The 21,044-nt window shown below is 37.8% G+C and overlaps 1 protein-coding gene across 2 annotated transcripts in view; it reads right to left on the reverse strand.

Annotated features, from left to right (window-relative positions):
- Positions 1 to 656: 656 nt before the first annotated feature.
- The window catches only part of GCFC2 (GC-rich sequence DNA-binding factor 2), a 41,380-nt gene continuing 20,992 nt past the window's right edge, over positions 657 to 21,044 (reverse strand). Inside the window, exons 9-19 of one of the 2 annotated variants that reach the window (XM_048845663.2) lie at positions 20,876 to 20,957; positions 19,371 to 19,483; positions 17,732 to 17,931; positions 15,713 to 15,863; positions 10,908 to 11,029; positions 8,895 to 8,971; positions 7,970 to 8,036; positions 4,940 to 5,086; positions 2,871 to 2,995; positions 2,063 to 2,165; positions 657 to 1,666 (exon numbers count right to left, since the gene is read on the reverse strand). In XM_048845663.2, coding sequence (XP_048701620.2) covers positions 1,649 to 1,666; positions 2,063 to 2,165; positions 2,871 to 2,995; positions 4,940 to 5,086; positions 7,970 to 8,036; positions 8,895 to 8,971; positions 10,908 to 11,029; positions 15,713 to 15,863; positions 17,732 to 17,931; positions 19,371 to 19,483; positions 20,876 to 20,957 — 1,205 coding nt within the window. In that variant the 3' untranslated portion in view covers positions 657 to 1,648. Of the gene's footprint in view, positions 2,166 to 2,870; positions 2,996 to 4,939; positions 5,087 to 7,969; positions 8,037 to 8,894; positions 8,972 to 10,907; positions 11,030 to 15,712; positions 15,864 to 17,731; positions 17,932 to 19,370; positions 19,484 to 20,875; positions 20,958 to 21,044 lie in introns of both variants that reach the window. The other variant, XM_048845665.2, reaches the window with a different exon arrangement.

Here is a 21,044-nt window from a genome sequence, read left to right on the forward strand (position 1 = left end):
ATTACAGGACAACTGAAACTTCAGGGAAAACTGAAGCATGCAGAATTCAGTTACACAAACTGGAATTTATCCTGGCCATCACCATGAGTAAGTACCCCTTACTCTGGTCATACCTCTGAGGGGCTTTTTAGCCCCCGACGGCTACCATTTTTTATATCATCCAAAATAGCACTTGCAACACCATCCAGAAACATCAAGTCAATAATGACATTGAAAGAATGTTACGTGAAGTGCAACAGCATCTACATTGTCAAGGGTCCATTGTGCTGGGTGCTGTACAAATACACAGGTCGACACTGCTCATTCCCTGAAGAACTCAGTCTAATTTGAGACAACATACCAACAAATATGGAGGGAAGGCAAGGAGGACAAATCACATGCTTGTATTGATTAGCTATTGCCTAATTTCATAGTTCCTGCTGGTAAAAAAAAATAAATCTTTATTTAAAAAAGTTATCAATTGCTGCACAATCTTGACATCATTAGTAAGTTGATTTATTACAGTAATCACAGCAAAAGATGGTCTTGAAAGAGGGTACTGCTTTGTAGAATCCTGCACATTCTAGAGATATGCTGCTTAAATCATGTTAGTATGATAAATACAGCGAACACCCAGAATTGACATTAATTACTTGTTCGAATAAATATGAACTAAATGCAAGACTAATAATTTTATTTTATGAAGTCCATTTGTACAAGAGTTAAACAATCAAGATAAAAAATAGTACCTAGTCATTTACAATTGATATTCATTTATTTTACAAAAATAAAAAATACCCAGTTTTAAAAAAATGTAAAAGCATGTCCACAGGGAAAACAAATCTACTATAAGAAAAATACAAATATTACATGTTAAATACCATTTGGGGAAATACAAATACAAATGACTCTGCATCAGAACTTGTGCCACTCTCTGGATTTCTATGACCAATTCTCTTTCAATTCCATGGCAGAATGACTTTTGTTATATACATTTAAAATTCTCTCTTTAAAACATAGAATCTATTTTAAAATAAAATATTCTGTGTATGATAGACGAGACTGTGTACACATCAGGGGGAAGCAAAAATAGCGATCAGCAAGACTCTCAAACACCAGTCAGATTTCTGAAAACGATGTGAAAAATTCACATTAAAAAAATGTTCTGAAGTTGCTACAATAAAGGACTCCTGCATCTCACTGCCAACCACTGAAGTGTGTATGATCATTAAAAAGAAACTGATGGAAAATAGGTCCAGAGGTGAGTCCAGGCCCACAAACACTTGAGCACAATCCACATTAGCATCTGAATTATAAAAGACAACGTACAGCGGATGCCATCCTTACATTGTGATGTTACAAGTGTTACATTTGCACACTAGGTATAATATAGATAGGTGCCTGCTATCCCTAGCTTTCTATTTCAGCTGTCCCCATTATTCTATTCCTATTATTCAGTTGAAACCCTGCAGGACTTATACGGACTAACTCTCCCACGGATCTCCATAAAGATGGTCACTGGAATCTGACCAGAGAAGGGACCTGGTATTCTCCCTGAGATAGAGAGATATTACACAATACTAGGCTCACAGTTCAAGACTGGAAATTCTACACAAGGCTGTTTACTTACAGTATACTGATTCTGACACACATTTTTCAGATCCTTTCACTATCCTTTAAGGGACACCTATAAGAGGAATAAAGCATTATCACTCCCGTGGTACTTAAGATTGCCATTTCATCTTCAACTAACTTGATGCCAACCAGTGCAACATGCATTGGACCAGATTTTGCATTCCTGGTGCACCAAGAACACTCACTACCCACCATGGGAATTTTGGATGCACAAGAAATGCAAAAATTCAAGCCTAATACTTGCAGGGCCTTTAAGTCCCATGAAATAACTAGGCTCAACAAGGCAGACTAAAGAAAGGGCAGCCCTAACTCGTCAGTTGCATTGTTCAAGCAAAACCTTTAACACTATTTTAGCTTGACCTTTATCTTGCTTTAAATCAAACCTAAAATGGCAACAGCATTTTAAATTTTATATTTTAGTCCTTTCGCTGGAATTCTACTTTCTGACCATAGATTTCAGGTGTTCCAGTTTATATTCCTCAATGAAGTCCTCTGCAATATGCAAGGCGTTGACTTTCACCAACAAAAGGATCAGGTCTCTCGTTTCATCACTAAAAAAATAAAAGAAAATGTACAATATTCAAGTGTCTGACCGCCATATAGTTTGAGTGTATTGATTTTTAAAATGCAGATAAGAAACTACACTGGAAATTAATGAAAATTACCCTGGGCTATGGTGATCGGTTATGTTGCATTCCATTCCAGTGTCCAAAGGCTAGGCAAGAAAAGCTAACATAAATCTATATCTTCCATTTCTATTAGATCACGTTTTATAAATTTAAACTAATCTGATTAGATTTACATATTTTAATTATTTCATTCTTTATAAAAGCAAGCACTAATAAGACATCTCAGTGTGCAAGATACAGAGAATCACAGCAGATCTCCAACGCCTCCTTTAGGAACAACATTATAGGACTATTTCCTCAATTCTCTAGAAATAGATGGACCAGTGTTATAGGAACGATGTAATGTAGGATTTTACATGTCTTTACACTGTTACCAGTAAGTCAGTCACGTAGCCCTTCTCCATTATTCTTGTGTGTCCATTACAAGGTTTTTAATTTTGCTTTTTGTTTTTAATCCTTCCACACCTCTCAAACAGATATGCATTATTATGAAAAGATCAAAATATAAACCACTGACAAGGCCCCTTTTGAAGCGTATGATTTAAATATACAAACAGAAAAAAGTTAACAAAACAATCATACACAGTACATGTAGAAATAATGAATTCCAAAAAAATGCCAGATTACCTGCAGTTATTCTTGTACAGCATATGTGCACTTTGCAACAAATGTTGGCTAAAGTTTGCCAACTGAGGGAGAGTTGATCCATTTTTAAGCTCTTTGAACCATCGTTCTGGGAGACATGCAACTACCTGTTCAATCAAAACATATTTGGAAAAGATTAGACAATCCTTAAATGCATTAACTCACTTTGATTTAACTCACACTTATTTCTCCTTTAATTGGCTCCATTGTTGTAATTAATAGAAAGCTGTGTCAGATGTAGAGCCAGATATCTGTTATTCTTGGCATACTCAACAGCTTCAAGAATTTATAGGCTGTTTGTTCTAAAGGTTTTTATGTTTCTGTGTAATAAACAAACAATTATACACAAATGTTTGTGATAAAAGTTCAGTCCTTTCTACACCTTCCATTTTGCTTCTGATGCTTGTTGCACGCATATATTAAAAAGACTGCCTAAAGACCTAACAATTTTATCTATGTTAGTATATAGGTCTGTTAGTTAGCCTGGGATAGAATTTTGGGTTTGACTTTTTGATACTCTTATACTAATGTGTGTAAACAAAGGACAAAAAACAATGATGTTGCTTCTGTCTAGTCAGATGGATTTGCTAGTACAATGGGAACAGATCAGAGCAGTTAAAGTGTTAGTCAGAGCACACTTTAAGGTTGCCTCAACCCCTATCTCAAGGCAAAAAAATCAAGCAACCAGTCGGGAGGGGCAAAGGGGCTTGGGTCGGGGGGGAAGGTATAAAATACTAAAAGAGTAAAAAAATGGCGGTCCCCAACCAGAGCACAACCTCACTCCTTACCCCTCCAATGGGATACAAAAAAGAGGTGGGACTAAGACTCCAGACCCAAAAGGGAACATGACCCTAAGGTGTAAGGGGTGGGACTGTGGGCATGCATTGCAGGTATAATTATACCTCCTGAGGAGTGGGGGACAAAACACTGCGGCGTCAGAGTTACGGAACATGTTCGCTGGAAACTAACCCCAATAAACATTGCATTGTCTACAGTTCGGACTTCTGCTTTCTGTCTGCGTGACAAGAACCAGGGGAAGGGTGAAGAGAAAGCCCTCTAACAATCTAGTCGGCATAAAACACCATTAGTTATTGCCAATTTGAACTGCTAACCTTTAAAGCACATTAGCATACATTAGCTTTGGGCAAAAACATATGCTTGCATTAATCCCTCAGGTCAAGAAGTTAGAATCTGCCCAATTCAAAGAAGCCACCACCTTCTTCATCCTCAGTACCAAGAGGTTCATTGATAAGTCATTTTGTGGCTAGAAATATACAACTCCAGCTTTTGAACTTACATTAAGAACCAGCATTATGAAAATACTTATTCCGGAGCCAAGGCATTAAATCATTAATTGCCAGTATCCTTTTTAGAAATTGTTTATTTTACCCTCCACTGTTTGTAACACTTAGAAGCAAAAAGCCCAGGATTCCTATCCTCTCAATGGTGTGAAGATCTACTTTGGAGTCAAACATTGGCATTTTTTGGATTTTTAACAAACCTAATGTGGCTTTTGTTTTGACAAAACTCTCTGTGCATTAGCATAATCTATTGCACCAAGAAAGCATACAACTTTGTGAGTAGTGGGCCTGAACCAGACTTGAAGGAATTCAACAGAGGTCTTTCCATTCTTCAATAGGCTTTGAAACATTACTACCATGATGTAGGTTAAATGGCTAATTATAGCTGGTGATCTAGGCGAGCACGAACAGCTCACAACTTTATTTTATTTTGAACTGATAGATTTTTCAGAAAGATACTTACAGTGAGATCTTGGCTCCAATGAAATCAATGGCTAAACTTCCACTGATTTCAATGGGGCCAGGATTTCACCCTTAGGATCCAAAAAAGATATTTTCCACTGGACTGTAATAGTTTCTAAGTTTCGGGCCTGAATATTTTAACTGTGCCTTTCTAACACCATCAAGAGTTTACAACGTTATCTTAAAAGCTGCAGATACTGTTTGTTACTTATTTTATCTTCAGACACTGATCTCTTTATCATGAAAACTTTCTTCTATATAAGCCTTTTTCCTGTATATAATTTTTACCTTGTTGCACTTTTCCACATTATCTGGTCCAGGTGGTGCATTAAGAAGTATCAGAAGGAGATATCGATTCAGCAGCTTGCCTAGTCCTAACTCATGTAGTGTATCTTCTACTATGATCCCATCCCAAAGAAGAATATTAGACAGCAGCTGAAATGATAAACAAGCTTAGAATGAGCACACTTGGTGATAGTAGGTAAACTGAAGTATAAAACCAGAATGTAATACTTTGGTTACACGTTCTCATGGGACTGCGTGCAGGCCCAAATTCCCACTTGGAATTTCCCTCAACTCAATCTTTTTAGATTAAAAAAATATGTTGATGTGTTTATTTGAACAGGAGATCATTGGACTGCACACTCACATCAGAATGTGTGCTTGGAGTGCGGAGCCCCAAAAGTGCAATGCACTCAGCAGAGGACAAGGACTTGGAAAGTGATTTAGGGTACAGCCCAAAGGCCACCAAATCATGTTGACACTCTCACCACACTCAAGTGGACTTTTGAAGCAAGTGATGGAGAGAGGAAATATGCAGGGCAAGAATGGTTGGCCAAGGTCTGGGGTGAGATGGGGAGGATCTGGCATTTGTGTAAATGGATGGAGAAGTACATTCAAATGCCAGCACATTTATAACCATTATTTCACAACCAATTATCTTTGAAGAGTACACATTCCTGAAACTAAAACAGGAGTCATACAAAAAGGGGAAAACTAGATCAAACTACAAAGGATGAATATAAAAAAAACACCACAAGCATGTAGAAAGGCTAAAGCACAAAATGAGATTAAACTAGCTAGGGACATAAAGGGTAACAAAAAAATATTTTACAAATACATTAGAAGCAAGAGGAATACCAAGGACAGGGTAGGCCCATTACTCAATGAGGAGAGAAAGATAAATGCAGCAAAGGCCAAAGTATTAAATGCCTTTTTGTTTCAGTTTTCACCAGAAAGGTTAGCAGTCATCAGACAACTAACAGTGTGAATATCAGTGTAAATGGGGTAGAATCTGAGGCTAAAACAGGGAAAAAATCAAGTTAAGATGTACTCGGACAAGTTAGAGGTCTTCAAGTTGGCAAGGCCTGACAAAATACATCCTAGAATACTTAAGGATTGGGCTGAGAAAATCTGAGCCATTAGTGATTATCTTTGGGAACTCGTGGAGGATGGGAGAGATCCCAGAGGACTGGGAAAGGATAAATTATAGACCAGTCAGCTTAACTTTGGTATCTGGAAAGATAATGGAGCAAATAATCAAACAATTTGTAACCACCTAGAAGATAATAAGGTGACAAGTAACAGTCAGCATGGATTTGTTGAGGACAACCATGTCATGCCAACCTGATATTCTTCTTTAACAGGGTAACAAGCCTTGTGGTTACGGGGAAGCAGTAGATGTGATATAGCTCTAATTTAGTAAGGCTTTTGATACTCTCTCTCTCTCATAAACAAAGTAGGGATATACAGTCTAGATGAACCTAGTATAAAGGTGCATGCACAACTGCTTGGAAAACTCTACTCAGAGAGTAGTTATAAATAGTTCATAGGCAAACTAGAAGGGCATATTGAGTGTGGTCTTGCAGGGATCTGTCCTGGGTCTGGTTCTATTCAATATCTTCATAAATGGTTTGGAAAATGACAGAAACCTCTATAAAGTCTGCAGATGATACCAAGATGGGAGGGGTTGCAAGTGTTCCGGAGGACAGGATTAGAATTCAAAATCATGGAATCATAGAAGATTAGGGTTGCAAAAGACCTCAGGTGGTCATCTAGTCCAACCCCCTGCTCAAAGCAGGACCAATGCCAATGATTTTGACAAACTGGAGAAATGGTCTGAAATAAATAGGATGAAATTCAATAAAGACAAATGCAAAGTACTCTACTTAAGAAGGAATAATCACTTACACAAATACAAAATGGGAAATGACTGCCTAGGAAAAGGATCTGGGGGTTATAGTGGATCACAAACAAAATATGACTCAACAATGAAATACTGCTGCAAAAAAAGCAAACATTCTGATCCTTATTAGCAGAAGTACTGAAACCAAGACATGAGAAGTAATTCTACTGTACTCAGCACAGATAAAGCCTCAACTAGAGTACTGACAGGTTTCAGAGTAGCAGCCGTGTTAGTCTGTATTCGCAAAAAGAAAAGGAGTACTTGTGGCACCTTAGACACTAACCAATTTATTTGAGCATAAGCTTTCGTGAGCTACAGCTCACTTCATCGGATGCATTCAGTGGAAAATACAGGAGATTTATACACAGAGACACTGATGAACTAGTTCATGAAACAGGAGGTATGAATGGATCCAATGAAGTGAGCTGTAGCTCACGAAAGCTTATGCTCAAATAAACTAGAGTACTGTGTTCAGTTCTGGGCACCACACTTTGGGAAAGATGTGGACGAATTGGAGAAAGTCCAGAAGAGAGCAACAAAAATGACTGAAGGTCTAGAAAACATGACCCATGAGGAAACTGAAAAAAATGGGTTTGTTTAGCCTGGAGAAGAAAAGACTGAGGGGGGAATATGTTAGTCTTCAGGTACGTAAAAGGTTGTTATAAAGAGAAGGGTGGTAAATTGTTCTCCTGAACTGCTGAGGACAGGACCGAAGTAATGGACTTACATTGCAGCAAGGGAGATTTAGATTAGACATTAGGAAAAACTTCCTAAGTGTAAGCATAGTTAAGCACTGAAACAAAATATGACAAAAACTTGTGGAATCTCTGTCACAGGAGCTTTTTTAAGAACAGGTTAGACAAACACCTGTCAGGGATGGTCTACTCTAGAAATAGTACTTAATCCTGTCTCAATGCAGGGAACTGGACTAGATGATCTATAAAGTCCCTTCCAGTCCTACATTTCTATGATTTCTATTATTTCTCATGAGGACTACATATCCCCTTCCCAGTACAATGCACTATCCCCAGGATATCAAACTTCCCTGAATATGTATTTCTTGGTTGAGATCAAGCATGAAATATTTTAGCCCAAATGATTTTTCAGGGAGAAATTAGGTACATCTTGCTTACCTTTACAGCTGACCAAAACTGTCTTTCTTGAAACTTTGATTGTGGCAATATTCTGTCTTCCACAGTGCTGGTCATAGAAAGTATAACAGGAAATTGGTAAAACAACATTTTCATGGTTTTTGTTTAGAACAAATATCCAACCAATTGATCTCTTCTGTATACTGATGGATGTTAATTTCAGTTTTCAATCAATAAAGAGGGTCACAACCAGAAAATAGGTCTCAGCTCTGTTACATAACTTTACATTTGGAATCCATCACTAGTCTCTTGATAGTCCCTACTAAAAGTAGTAATTGGAAACACTTAATCACACTTGATATCAGACTGACAGCACTGTACAAAGCCAGGCAGTAGAGGGAAGATACTCTGCAAACTTCCTATATCAGCTTTAGCAATGCATTTTCCCCCAACATTAAGCTAGTTTGCAATCCCATGTCTTTCCCGAAAAGAGGGATTTCCATTAATTCCAAATTGTGAAATATACAGAATATAGTGATAAACAAATCCAATAAAGCAAACAGCTAGGTATTTTTCTTTACAGTGAAAAGACTCAAGGGAAACAGTAACAATTCGTGAATGTGAGGAGGAGATGAATCAAAGGGGAAATACAGGCTGGCTGAGCCAAAGCATCCTTTTAACAATCACCAACACATACATAAGGCCAGACTGAGGAGCTCTTACATTGTGGAGCACTTACTCACAGGAGTAGTCCCACTGATTTAAATTCCTCTAATAAACAGAACTACTCACCAGCTTGAGTAAGGGCTCCCCAACCTGACTCATAATGATGTAGCAGACATTGGAAATTGTAGCTATTTCAGGAAGTTTTCTATTCCATTAGTTTCCAATTCACGTTGACTGTATATTAAACTGGCACCTCACTTCCAATGAAGTGGTTGGTTGGTATTTCACAGAATTAGCTTACCTTTTAGGATACAGAGGAATAAAGACATCTTCCTCTATCGACTTCTTCATTCTTGAAACAATTGAGTTTACCAGATCCTATTAAAAAATTGGAGATTTATCACCGACATACCAATGCTTCCCCACAAAAACATTTAAATGATAGCGGATACATTGTAAGATATAATTTTAAAGATAGCATTTCCCTTTAGATTAATGTGATAGTCTATAATAAATGTAATACAGTTGCCACCTGTTTTATATATTTTTTCTTAGCTATAGTTATCAGCTGGTTGCAATTTTAACTGACTCTACCACGCTCTTTGACCATTTGTCATTGTGGTGTTTTGCAAGATAATTTAATTTTCCCCAAATGATGTCATTTGCTGCATGTTATTTTACTATGATAGCAAAATGATTATACATAGTCTATAACTAGAAGTAGAAGGCAGGGATAAATCACTCCATAACTGCCCCTGTTCTGTACACCTCCCATGACGTGTTGGTATTGGCCGCTGTCAGAGACAGATAATGGGCAAGATGGACTATGGTCTGACCCAATATGGCCATTCTTATGTTCTTGTAACTACAAAATGAAACTGGTGGTTAAACAATAGATTCATCACATAGAAAAACTGAAAAATTCTGCATAACTAATAGTGTCATAAGCAATACCACAGTTTTTGTTTTCTCTCCAAAGGTCTAACAGCTTTTCACAGGTTTCAGAGTAACAGCCGTGTTAGTCTGTATTCGCAAAAAGAAAAGGAGTACTTGTGGCACCTTAGAGACTAACCAATTTATTTGAGCGTAAGCTTTCGTGAGCTACAGCTCACTTCATCGGATGCATACTGTGGAAAGTGTAGAAGATCTTTTTATACACACAAGGCATGAAAAGATACCTCACCCCACTCTCCTGCTGGAAATAGCTTATCCTTGTAAGGAGAGTGATCACTTTAGATAAGCTATTACCAGCAGGTGAGTGGGGTGGGGGGAGGTATTTTTTCATGCTTTGTGTGCTTAAAAAGATCTTCTACACTTTCCACAGTATGCATCCGATGAAGTGAGCTGTAGCTCACGAAAGCTTACGCTCAAATAAATTGGTTAGTCTCTAAGGTGCCACAAGTACTCCTTTTCTTTCAGCTTTACACAGTGTCTCTACACTTTTATCAAATTAAAATGTGGGTAATTTTTAGTTTTACTTTTTCTGACTTTAGCCAACACATCAAAAATATGCTGAAAAGGTACTACAGTATTTGATTTCCCTAGTTTCAAAGCTGTAATCCGGCTGACAGGTACACACACAGGTTTTCATATTCAAGATCTGATTTTCTACTCAATTTCACCAATTTTATGATGGTGAAGTTCATTGAATGTACATAGGAATGAAACTAGCATACTGAAGTAAAGAATCATGAACCCAGAGTACACAATTATAAAATGCTTAATATTAGAGAGATCTTTTTCACTGGTGGAATGATTATCCATTTTTTAATAAATGGAAATCCTTCTAGAAAGGAAGCCACTTAGTGAAGTTTAAACAGGCCTGCACTTTTTTTTAAAGCTTTGGTTTAGCACTACAGTAGAGCTAAAGAAGTGAAAAAGATTTGAGCTCTGAAGCATCCTTCAGATTTTAAACAGGTAAAAGTTGTGTATTTAATTTTTTTTAAAAAAATCAAATGCAAAGTTGCAAGTTCTTGAAAGATTCATCTTCACAGCGGAGAAAAAGATTACTATTAGCAAGAGGCTCGTCACAATTGTAGTCATAATTTTTCTAGTAACAAGAGCCAATTTCTGCCCAAAGATGTACACATCTCCCACAGACTAAAAGGGAGTTGCATTTGCACATCTGAAAGCAGAACAATTTTAGCTTTAAATTTTTGCTTATTACAGGTGATCTGAAAAGGTTAATCAAAATACCAGCAACTTTAGAATTATAGGATGAATGCATACAGCAAGGGTAGGAAGAGTATATAATTATCAATGACTTTAAAATATACCATTTTCTTCTGGTCTCTAACAGCACAGTGGTTTTTACCTGTTTTGCTTTACTAGATTCATTTTTGGAAAGGGAATGTTCTTCAAAGATATTTTTGCTGAGCTGAACTAGACTGACTGTTTGTGAAGTTGACAAAGGATCCCACACGTGTTCTACAAAGCCTGAAAAACATTAATTATTTCAGAAATGTACAAGTAGTTACTTGCTTGTTTTAAAATGTCATTCTAAACAGGAGTGAAAATTTGCATACAAGTGTCCACCACGCAAAAGATAACAATGTTACTTCATTCTTCATCTTTACAATAAGCATAAGCAGATTTTTTCCATTAGATGCTCTCATGCTTTGTGATATATAAGCAAACCCAGTCCTTCCACCTGTTTAATGACACATTTCTTCCTCCTTTATAATCTATTTCCATGACAGCAACATCTTTCTAATGGTTTTCTTATATATCATCTATTGTCCTCCTCTTTTCTGTCTTCCATGAGGTGGTATCCAATCAAAGGCTTATCTAGGAATACATTTTTTTGCCATCCATACAACACACCCAAACCAGCTTTCTTTCTCAAATCATTGTCTCTGAAGTCTGCTGAGCAGCCTTCTATAATACATTAGCATTGGTCAGTTTATCACAGCGGTTCTCAAACTTTTGTATTGGTGACCTCTTTCACATAGCAAGCCTCTGAGTGGGACCTCCCCTTCTAAATTAAAAACAATTTTTTAAATATTTATCACCATTATAAATGCTGGAGGTGAAGTGGGTTTAGGGTGGAGGCTGACAGCTTGTGACCCCCCACATAATAACCTTGTGACCCCCAGGGGTCACAATTCCCAGTTTGAGAACCCCGGGTTTATCCCATCGACGGACACTAAGTATTCTTTGCAAGCATCTCTGACAGAACGCATTAAGTTTTCTGTTGTTGGTGTCTAACATTTGTGAAGTTTCAGAAGCATAACACAATGTGGAATTACAATAGCATTGTATAACTTTATTTTGGTTCTTCTGTGAATCTCCTTATTTTTCCAGATATTTGCCAGTCTTGAAAAGGTTCCACTTGCCTTCCCAATTCTTGATTCCACCTCCTTACGGAACTGGCCATCATCAATCATTGTGCTTCCAAGATATACAAACTAGTTATCCATGCTGTATCTTCACTATTGATCACATATGCATTATCATTGCTTTCAATGACTGTGACATTGACGTTCTTTTGGCAGATTCTTAATCCTACTTTGGCAGCCTCACACTGGAGGTGATCCTTATCAGAGCATCATCATGTGTCCAACAGAACAATGTCATCTGCACAGTCAAGATCTTGAAGTTTTCCTTTACTTCATATAATTCCTGCATCTTCCTTTGATGTAGCTTTTCGCATCAAGTAATCTATCATGATGCAGAAGAGGAGAGGTGATAAAATGCATCCCTACTGCACTCCGATGATGGAGATAAACCAGTGGAGTTTTCCACTTTGTCCTTACACAGCATTTTGAACAGTCATACAGCATCTTATCCAGTGACACTACCTTTTTAGGAAGCTCATATTGCCACAAGATCTTCCATAGCAACTCTGTATGAATGCAGTCAAAAGCAATGGTGAAATCTATAAAGTTCAAGGCTAATCTTCTCTGGCAAGCAAGCCCTTCCTCAATCAATCATCTCAGGGCAATGATGTGATCTATACATGACCTTTTGGTCTAAAGCCGGCTTGCTCAATACACAGTTTTTCCATCTATGGCCAGTTTGATTCTGTTCTATAGTACACTGCAGAACACTTTTCATGACACTGAAAGTAGCATTATTCCTTGCCAATTCTCACACACCACCTGATTTCCTTTCTTTGGTAATTTACAGATCACACCTTTCTCCCAAACTATATTGCAAAGTTTATGTATTTCATGAACTACATCTCCTCCCCAGCTTTAAGCATTTCAGCAGTGATTTTAGCACTTTCACATTCTTTTAGCTGCTTAACTGCCTCCTCTATTTCTGCTTCTGAAATTTCTAGCAGTGAGATATTTAATTCTTCACCTTCGTCACATCCATTGATTAGAACTGTTGGCTGTGGTTGGTTGAGTACTTCCTTAAAATGTTCTCACCATTGTTCTGCTTCCATTGTTAACTGTCTTCCATCTTTCACTTTTACAATACCACTGTGACTCTGGAACCATGATAATTGCTTATACATATGGAACAGTTTTGTCTCTCACTGATGCACCTTCAGCTTCTCTAACTTTTTTGTCAAGCCATTCTCTTACCTTCTCATCACAACTTCTTTACCTTTCTCTACATATGCTCCTTGCAATGTGCATTGTTTTTCATATGTCACCTGTGCTTGCCTCTTTTTAAAGGTTTTCTTTCTTCAATCTATTTCCACGTGCCTGAATGTATCCACTCTTCTTTCCTTGATCTCCTTGGCGCAAATGAAGTTGTGGAAGCTTCCTGACAGACATTTCTAAAATGAGCACATTGTTACTCTATATCATCATTCATTACCCACAGCTCTTGGAATCTGCTTGAGAGCTAGATTTTAAAATCCCTCCTAATTCCCAGGTCAGACAGTTTCTTCACAAGGAATTCCATCCCTCTTTTCTTATTAGCTTGTCGTTTTAGCTTTATTCTAACTGTTCCAAAGACAAAAGACAACATAGTGGTCATTTCCTACATCACTACTTGTAAGAGATTATGTATCCAGCACTTATCTTCTCCACCATCTGCCGATGGCAATGTGATAATTCCACCATTTGACTTCCATATTAGTTTTTGTTTCCTAGATGAGGGAAAGTGTCCCTTTAATGTACAGGTTATACATACTACACAGCTTAGTAAATCACCATTGTCCGCCCACTTCTGTATTTACTCATGCAGTGCTCACATCTGAGGTTGTTGGATTCATGTCATCCATAACCAGAATGACATCATCAGTATGAACCTGGTTTAATACATCCTTCAACTTACTATGCAATGCTTTTTTTACTTGTTCATCATGTTCACTGGTAGATACATAACACCGGATGATAGTTACTTTAGCACTATTTGTAACCAAACATGCTCTTATAATTCTTAGGTTAACTCGTCCCCATTCCTGTAGAGCTTATGTTCCCTTTCTGTAGAGGAATACTACAACTCCCTCTATGAGAGTATCATTTTACCTTCCTGAATAGGGTGCTGTGATACCATCTGAATGGAGTCATCCACCTCCAGTCTCTCTCATTTCACTCTTTCCAAGAACATGAATCTTGAATTGGGTCATTTCTCCAACTACTTGACTCAGGCTCCCACATGGTTCTCACATTCTAGCACCTGATTCTAGTTTTAGTTTTAGAACATAAGAATGGTCATACTGGGTGAGGCAAATGGTCCATCTAACCCAGTATCCGGTCTTCCATCAGTGGCCAATGGCAGGCACTGTGAGGCTCTCTGGTTTCAGGCAATGAACTCCCTCTTAGGTTTGGTCCAACCCCCTCATACCTCCATCAAACGTATCTGTTGTAGACTCTGATTTCAAGAGGCTAATTGAGACATTCTTTTTATCAAGGTTATTTCCATAACTGGGACTTAAAAAAAATACAAGGACAGAAAGTTGGTCTGACTCACAACCATAGATCCATGGCTCCTCATTCAATATATATTTGGAGCAGCTTATATTATGCCTGACATTCCCTCATCTACTGCATGAGGGATGCATTGTGTAGCTTAGGATGCCCCAGAAAGCAGAAATGTCCTTAGTAGTAATTAATTCCTTATGTAGACAAGTAAGTATATACAAATCTTTATATAACCATACACACAATGGAGCTACTTGTCTGAAGAATCCATATATTCAGTGAATATAAAGTACATTTTGCAAGTCAGTTCTGCTAATTTTGCATATACTTATACATGAATAGGTCTACTTAAAAAATGTACATTTATTTGCCTGTACAGTTCTGACAAATACTTCCTACTCAGTTATGTACATGGTACCTAGATGCTATGATGAGGGGCCATAAGAAGCATATAGACAAACCAAGAACACATTGCGAACTCAATGTAATTTATGATTAATTCAAGAGGTGATCTGCAACAACATACAACTTCCTACTGACTTTAGGAGTCGAATTTAAATCATTCAGCATACCTTATTTATTTATAGACATAAAAAGACCCTTACCAAATATCATGTAAAAAATATGAACGGTCTCAAGAACTAACTGCTTAAATTAGAAAAGGAAAATATTTGATATAGCACTTTGTTTTAACTTCGCTACACAGACATTGGACAAAGAAGGCAGTGAGAATAAAATATACAAAAATGGTCCTAGAAAGCGGTCGTATCTGCTTAGATTGATTAGGCTCTCTATTTGATCAAACAGCCTGCTTTTATGAACAGTGTAACACAACATCCTTGGGTGAGTCACTGGTGGCAGGGAGGGACATCCAAATCATAAAGCAGAAGCCTTTACCTTCCTGAACTAAGAGACCCAAGTTGGTTAGCCAAAGCTTTAGTAGGCTCATCAACCTCCATCTGTGGCCCAGTCACCACCAGAAACTGACAGAGTGCCACACTAAACGTGTGTGGGTTACAATAGCTATGATGTTTGTTTTCATATGGAAAACCCCTTTTCCTTTCCACTCTTCTCCAAGAAATCTACTGTTTGAATGACAACCTCCCTACTTACAATGTGCTTGTCACCACAGCCCCTTGGCCTCATCCTGAAGAGCTATATAACAGCTAATGTGCTGCAACAAGGAATCTAGCTTTACCATTATTAGTAACTAAATAATATTGGTTAAATTGAGCAAGAAAGCTCACATTTTAATTGCCTATCTATAGTTAACACTATTGAGGCAGTCTTAACATACCTGTAATTTTAGGAAGAATAGTTTTCTCAGTGACTGTAGGCAAAATTGTTTGATCAGGGTCATCATTTCTCTTGGATTGTGGCATATTTTTGGCATCGCTAAATTCTTCTATAGCTCTGAACCACGGCATCTCATTCAGATCTATGAAATTCTGCTTAAGAAAAACAATCAGTGAGCGACATCAGGCCACTGAGGACTCACAAAGGGCATTTTTGTCCAAGTATTTTCACTGATGGATTTCCCAATGACAATTCTCTCCCAGGATATCAGGGGCAAAATACAAAAATTGAGCTTTCACTTTAACGAAAGCCAAGAACTACCTGAACAACCAAGACCAAAAAGACAAATCAAAAAGATGTTGGCTGAAAAGGCAGAAAGTTGAATGGCTAAGCAAGTCGAATGGCAAAGCAAGAAGACTAGGAAGAAAATTAGGATTAAAACGTTGAACTCTTTGTAGATCACAATGCCTGTGATCATTTAAGTCTGGCTTCCTGTAGACCAGGGGGCACAGAACTTTTCCAGAAATAATTCCTAGAGCATATCTTTTAGGAAAGCATCCAATCTCAATTTTAAAATTGCCAGCAATAGGGAATCCCCCACTACCTTTGGTAAATTGTTCCAATTGTTAATTACTCTCACTGTTAAAAATTACCTCTTTTGAATTTGTCTATCTTCAACTTCCAGCCATTGGATTGTGCTATACCTTTCTCTTTTAGATTGAAGAGCCCATTATCAAATATTTGTTTCGCATGCAGGTACTTACAGACTGTAATTAACTCACCCCTTAACCTTTTCTTTGTTAAGCTAAATAAATTGAGACCCTTGAGCCTATCACTATAAGGCATGTCTTGAACCCTCTCCAGTTTATCAACTTCCTTCTTGAAATGTGGGCACCAGAACTGGATACAGTATTCCAGCAACAGCTGCACCAGTGCCAAATACAGAGGTAAAATAACCACTCTGCTCCCACTCAAGATTCTCCTTGATACACTTAAGTATTGCATTAGGCCTTTTGGCCAAAGCATTGCATTGGGAGCTCATGCTCAGCTGATTATCAACCATGACCCCCAAATCTTTTTCAGAGTGTCTGCTTCCTATGATAGAGTCCCCCATCCTGTAAGTATTATTTTATTTTTATTTCCAGATTATTGATAAAAATGTCAAATAGTGTAGGGCCAAGAAGTGATCCCTACTGCACCCCACTAAAAACACACTCGTTTGATGATTCCCCATTTGCAATTACATTGAGATCTATTAGTTTTTAATCAATGTAATGTGTGTAATCTTAATTTTATAATGTTCTTGTTTTGCATTCAAAAATGTCACATGGTACCAAGTCAAACACTTTACAGAAGTTTAAGTATATTACAACAACACTATTACCGTTATCAATCAAATCTGTGATCTCATTTAAAAAAAAAATCAAGTTAGTTTGATAGGATAAAATGGGTCTCAAGGAGTTCTATGGGAGTTGGGTCTTTTTCAAAAATCCCTGCCAGATTTTTCAAATATGAGGGTAACACAATAGATCTTTACCCATTTAACATATCCATTCTAAGGCATCTGGGGGCATGACAAGAGAAAGCATGAGAGTACCATTCCACACCTTTAACTCTATTTTATTATGACATATACCAAAACTATTCACACACAACCCATATTTGGCCTAACACTTGCACAGTTCATTGACATCTGTAAACTCATGCTCTGGCAGACCCCCTAGAGACAGAAAATCCAGTTGGAAACACTTCACCATAAACACTCAGATTCCAGTTCCCACATACAAGTCTGTTGAACTGCTTTTAGATACATTGCACTCCACAGATAAGAGCTATTGAAAGTGATGCCTATGGATAAAGGCAGGTCCCTAAGGTAGTGAGTCCCCATATAACATAGGGCTTTACAGATTAGATCTAACCCTGAATTGCACACAAAAGCAGATGGAATGCTAGTGCAGTATGTGTATAATAAAGTACAGTGTGCCAATTGAAAAGTGAAAACATTTACTAGTGAACATACCTCAAGAGGATTCCAGCCTATTAACTGAATTCTGATTAATGGGCTTAAGAGTTTAGGCAGGCATAAACTAATGTAAGCATCATAATAAGAGTCAGGAAACTTCTGTCTCCATTGCTGAAATTTCAACAGAATATTCCTGATGTTGCAAAAATCTGCATGCACATCTTCACATATTTTCTTACTCTCCCGTAAGATATTATCTGTGGATAAAATACATTTGTATATACAGAAATATTACTAAAAATATATATGGATGCACAGACTAAAACAGAATATGCACAGACAGCACACATGGAGAATGTATCCATGTGATAAACTGCTTTTTTCATGACTCTTTGACTCTTCCTCTTCTCGGTCTCTGCTAGAATTTATTCTAATATTCCAACTCCCTGAGAAGCTTCTAACAGTTGATCCTTATTTTTTAAAATTCTCCCCCAAAAGATATGGACCTCCCACACCACTCAAAAAATAATTCTATTGGCACAAAACTCAGGACAGACAAGGCTCAGTCTTGAACTAGCTGCAGGTTAAAATGATCAATATCTTGCAAGCTCTATACCAAAAAGCAATGGGGAGATAGACCCACAGCTATTCAGTGCAGGATTTGCTTCTAACCTTAGAAGGAATCAAAATTTCAGACTTTAAAACTACAACATAGTTTTGCCAATGGATAATCATTTTAAAAGCGCTGTAAGTAAGTTAATTATATTTTTCCTCTCCCGCTGAAGCCTGTGCATCTATACCAAAGGTGGGCAAACTATGGCCTGCGGGCCACATCTGGCCCGCGTGACCGTGCTGCCCGGCCCTTAAGCTCCCGGCCAGGGAGGCTAGCCCCTGCCCCTCCCCTGCAGCATCAGCTCACCATGCCGCCAGCGCTTTGGGCAGCAGGACTGCAAGCTCCTGCCAGGCAGCGCAGCTGTGAGAGCCACCGGTGTAGTGTATTAAATTGCTCCCTGTAAGAATGTGCTACTTACAGTGTACTACTTATGGCTGCCAGTCCTGGTGCTGTGAGCAGCATGGTAAGGGGGCAGGGTGGGGGACAAAGGAGGGGGCAGTCAGGGGATAAGGAGTGGAGGGGTTGGGTGGGTCAGGGGTTCTGAGGGGGGCAGTCAGGGGAGGCACAGCCTTCCCTACCCGGCGCTCCATACAGTTTTGAAAGATGTGGCCCTCAGGCCAAGAAGTTTGCCCACACCTGATTTATACTCAAGGTCATTAGAGAAGCCTACTTTTAACCGCAGGGGGAAAAATATAGTCTCTACAGAGCTGAAAAAAAATTTCTTTAAAAATAAGCGGCATACAAAATACATGGTAGTGTGGCATCAGGTTCTGTCAGAATTCTTTTGGGATAACCTGTATAATTCACTTATGGCTTCACTGTATGCAAGTAATGTGGCCACCCCAAACTCATACTGACAAAAACAATATACCCCAACACACCATTGTATGTTCTCCATATTCCCATCAACAAAAAAATTATTAATTTCAGAATCAAAGTTGCTCCAGTATATTTCCTCACTATAAGTGCATGACTCAGTTTTCAATTTACATGTACTAATTTAAAGACATTCTTTTTCAAAAACAACTTAGCTTTATCTTAGAAATATGTAAGGAGTTTGTTCATTACAAGGCAGTCACTGACCTTTGTTTTTCTGGAAGTCAGTCATCTCTGCTGCAGATAGCTCATCATCACTGGACATGCCCTCATGGTGATCAGATTTCCCAAAACTCTCTCTTGTTTGCCTTCTGCATGTCCTATATTTTGTAATGAACTCATATTAGAGACCCATCATCATATCTATATCTAAGAGAGAAAACTTTTAGGAAGGCAGATTATTTTACAATAAAAGTGAAGATAAAAGAGCATGCAAAAGGAAATATAATCAGCACAGAATAACAGAGCAAAAACAGCTACTTTGTAATAAAGCGGAGCTAAAAGGAAGTGGAAAACTTGTATAAAATGGTTTTGGAAACTGAGATTAAGACTATCAGGACACTTATCTTTGGGGATGTGTGCCCCTAGTAGGGCCTTCTAACCTTTTCTCCATTAGCTTCTACCCCCACTTCACTCCCAGCTTTCCTGACATCTCCCACCCCACCTTTAATATGGAACTCCAGGTTCAGTTGTCTCTATGCTGGACCATGATACAGTATTTCTTTTAATTGAGAGCTCTGGTGCATAATGGGGTCTGGCACCATAAATCGCAGAGCCCATAAGACCTAGAATTGGAGCACTCACGACTTCATTGTGCAACAGACCATGTAAAAATTCAAAGATGTAGTTGAGTTCCAATTTAACTATAAACATAGAAAGGGGTCATATATTAGACTGCAGATTCCAGAACCCATAAATCTGCTTCTGAAAAATGCTCAGTTGTTTACATGAAAAGAAATCTTTTCCATCAATGTAATACTTTTACTTATCACTTAACTGTTCTAAATAATTTACCTAAATGTAATCTTCTTCTTGTACTATTTTTCATCTATTTTAATTCCAAAGACAATGCCTCTTCTATATGCAATAGACTCAATTCGTTACCTTATTTTATTGCACTTAAGTAAACAACAAGTTTCTTTGCTCATTTTACATGCTTTCAAATGCTTGCTAATAATTTATTGTTTTTTAAACAGAAAGGTCCTCTACAATGATAGTAGTCTAGGATCTAACATGAGATCAAGAAAATTTCTTATGAGCTGAGGGGAAAAGCTACTGACTGAATGAGATGATTTAACAGGTCATTTTCATTTTGGTTGCCCACACAATGATCTAAAGTTTGTTTCTACACAAGTTCACAATACTGATATTGAATTGTAGCTTTTTCCATCATCTCATAAGACATTTTCTTAATACCAATGCATTAGTATTGTTCTCATCTCTGGTGAGAACAAAAGCATTGATGTTCAGATCCCAAGTAACATGATCATTAAGTAACAACATGTGAAAGTGTACTCCAAATAGTCCCATTCTAAGTTTTGGAAGGCAAACGAGTTAGTATTCCTTTTGGTAATAAATTAGGCAGAATCCAGGAAAAATGTTAAACAAAAGCTTCACGGTTAGAAATCCTGCATATTTACATTCACCACTGCATGAAAAATAGGAAGTTACTCTAACAATGTGTGATCAAATGATTTATGTTTTATAATTACCTTCGAGCCTCACACTCTTCCAGGAGCTGCTTTCTTTTTTCATCATCTTCCAAGCTGTCGTCAGTTGACTGGACATTCTTTCCTATGAGTAGAAATAGTTGTATAACAACATCAGCTGGTTTGAAATTTCCATTTTCTTGAATACAAAATATTTTTGTCCATAGTCATT

The sequence above is a fragment of the Caretta caretta genome, chromosome 3 (genome assembly GCF_965140235.1).
Source record: "Caretta caretta isolate rCarCar2 chromosome 3, rCarCar1.hap1, whole genome shotgun sequence".
Classification (NCBI taxonomy): Eukaryota; Metazoa; Chordata; order Testudines; family Cheloniidae; genus Caretta; species Caretta caretta.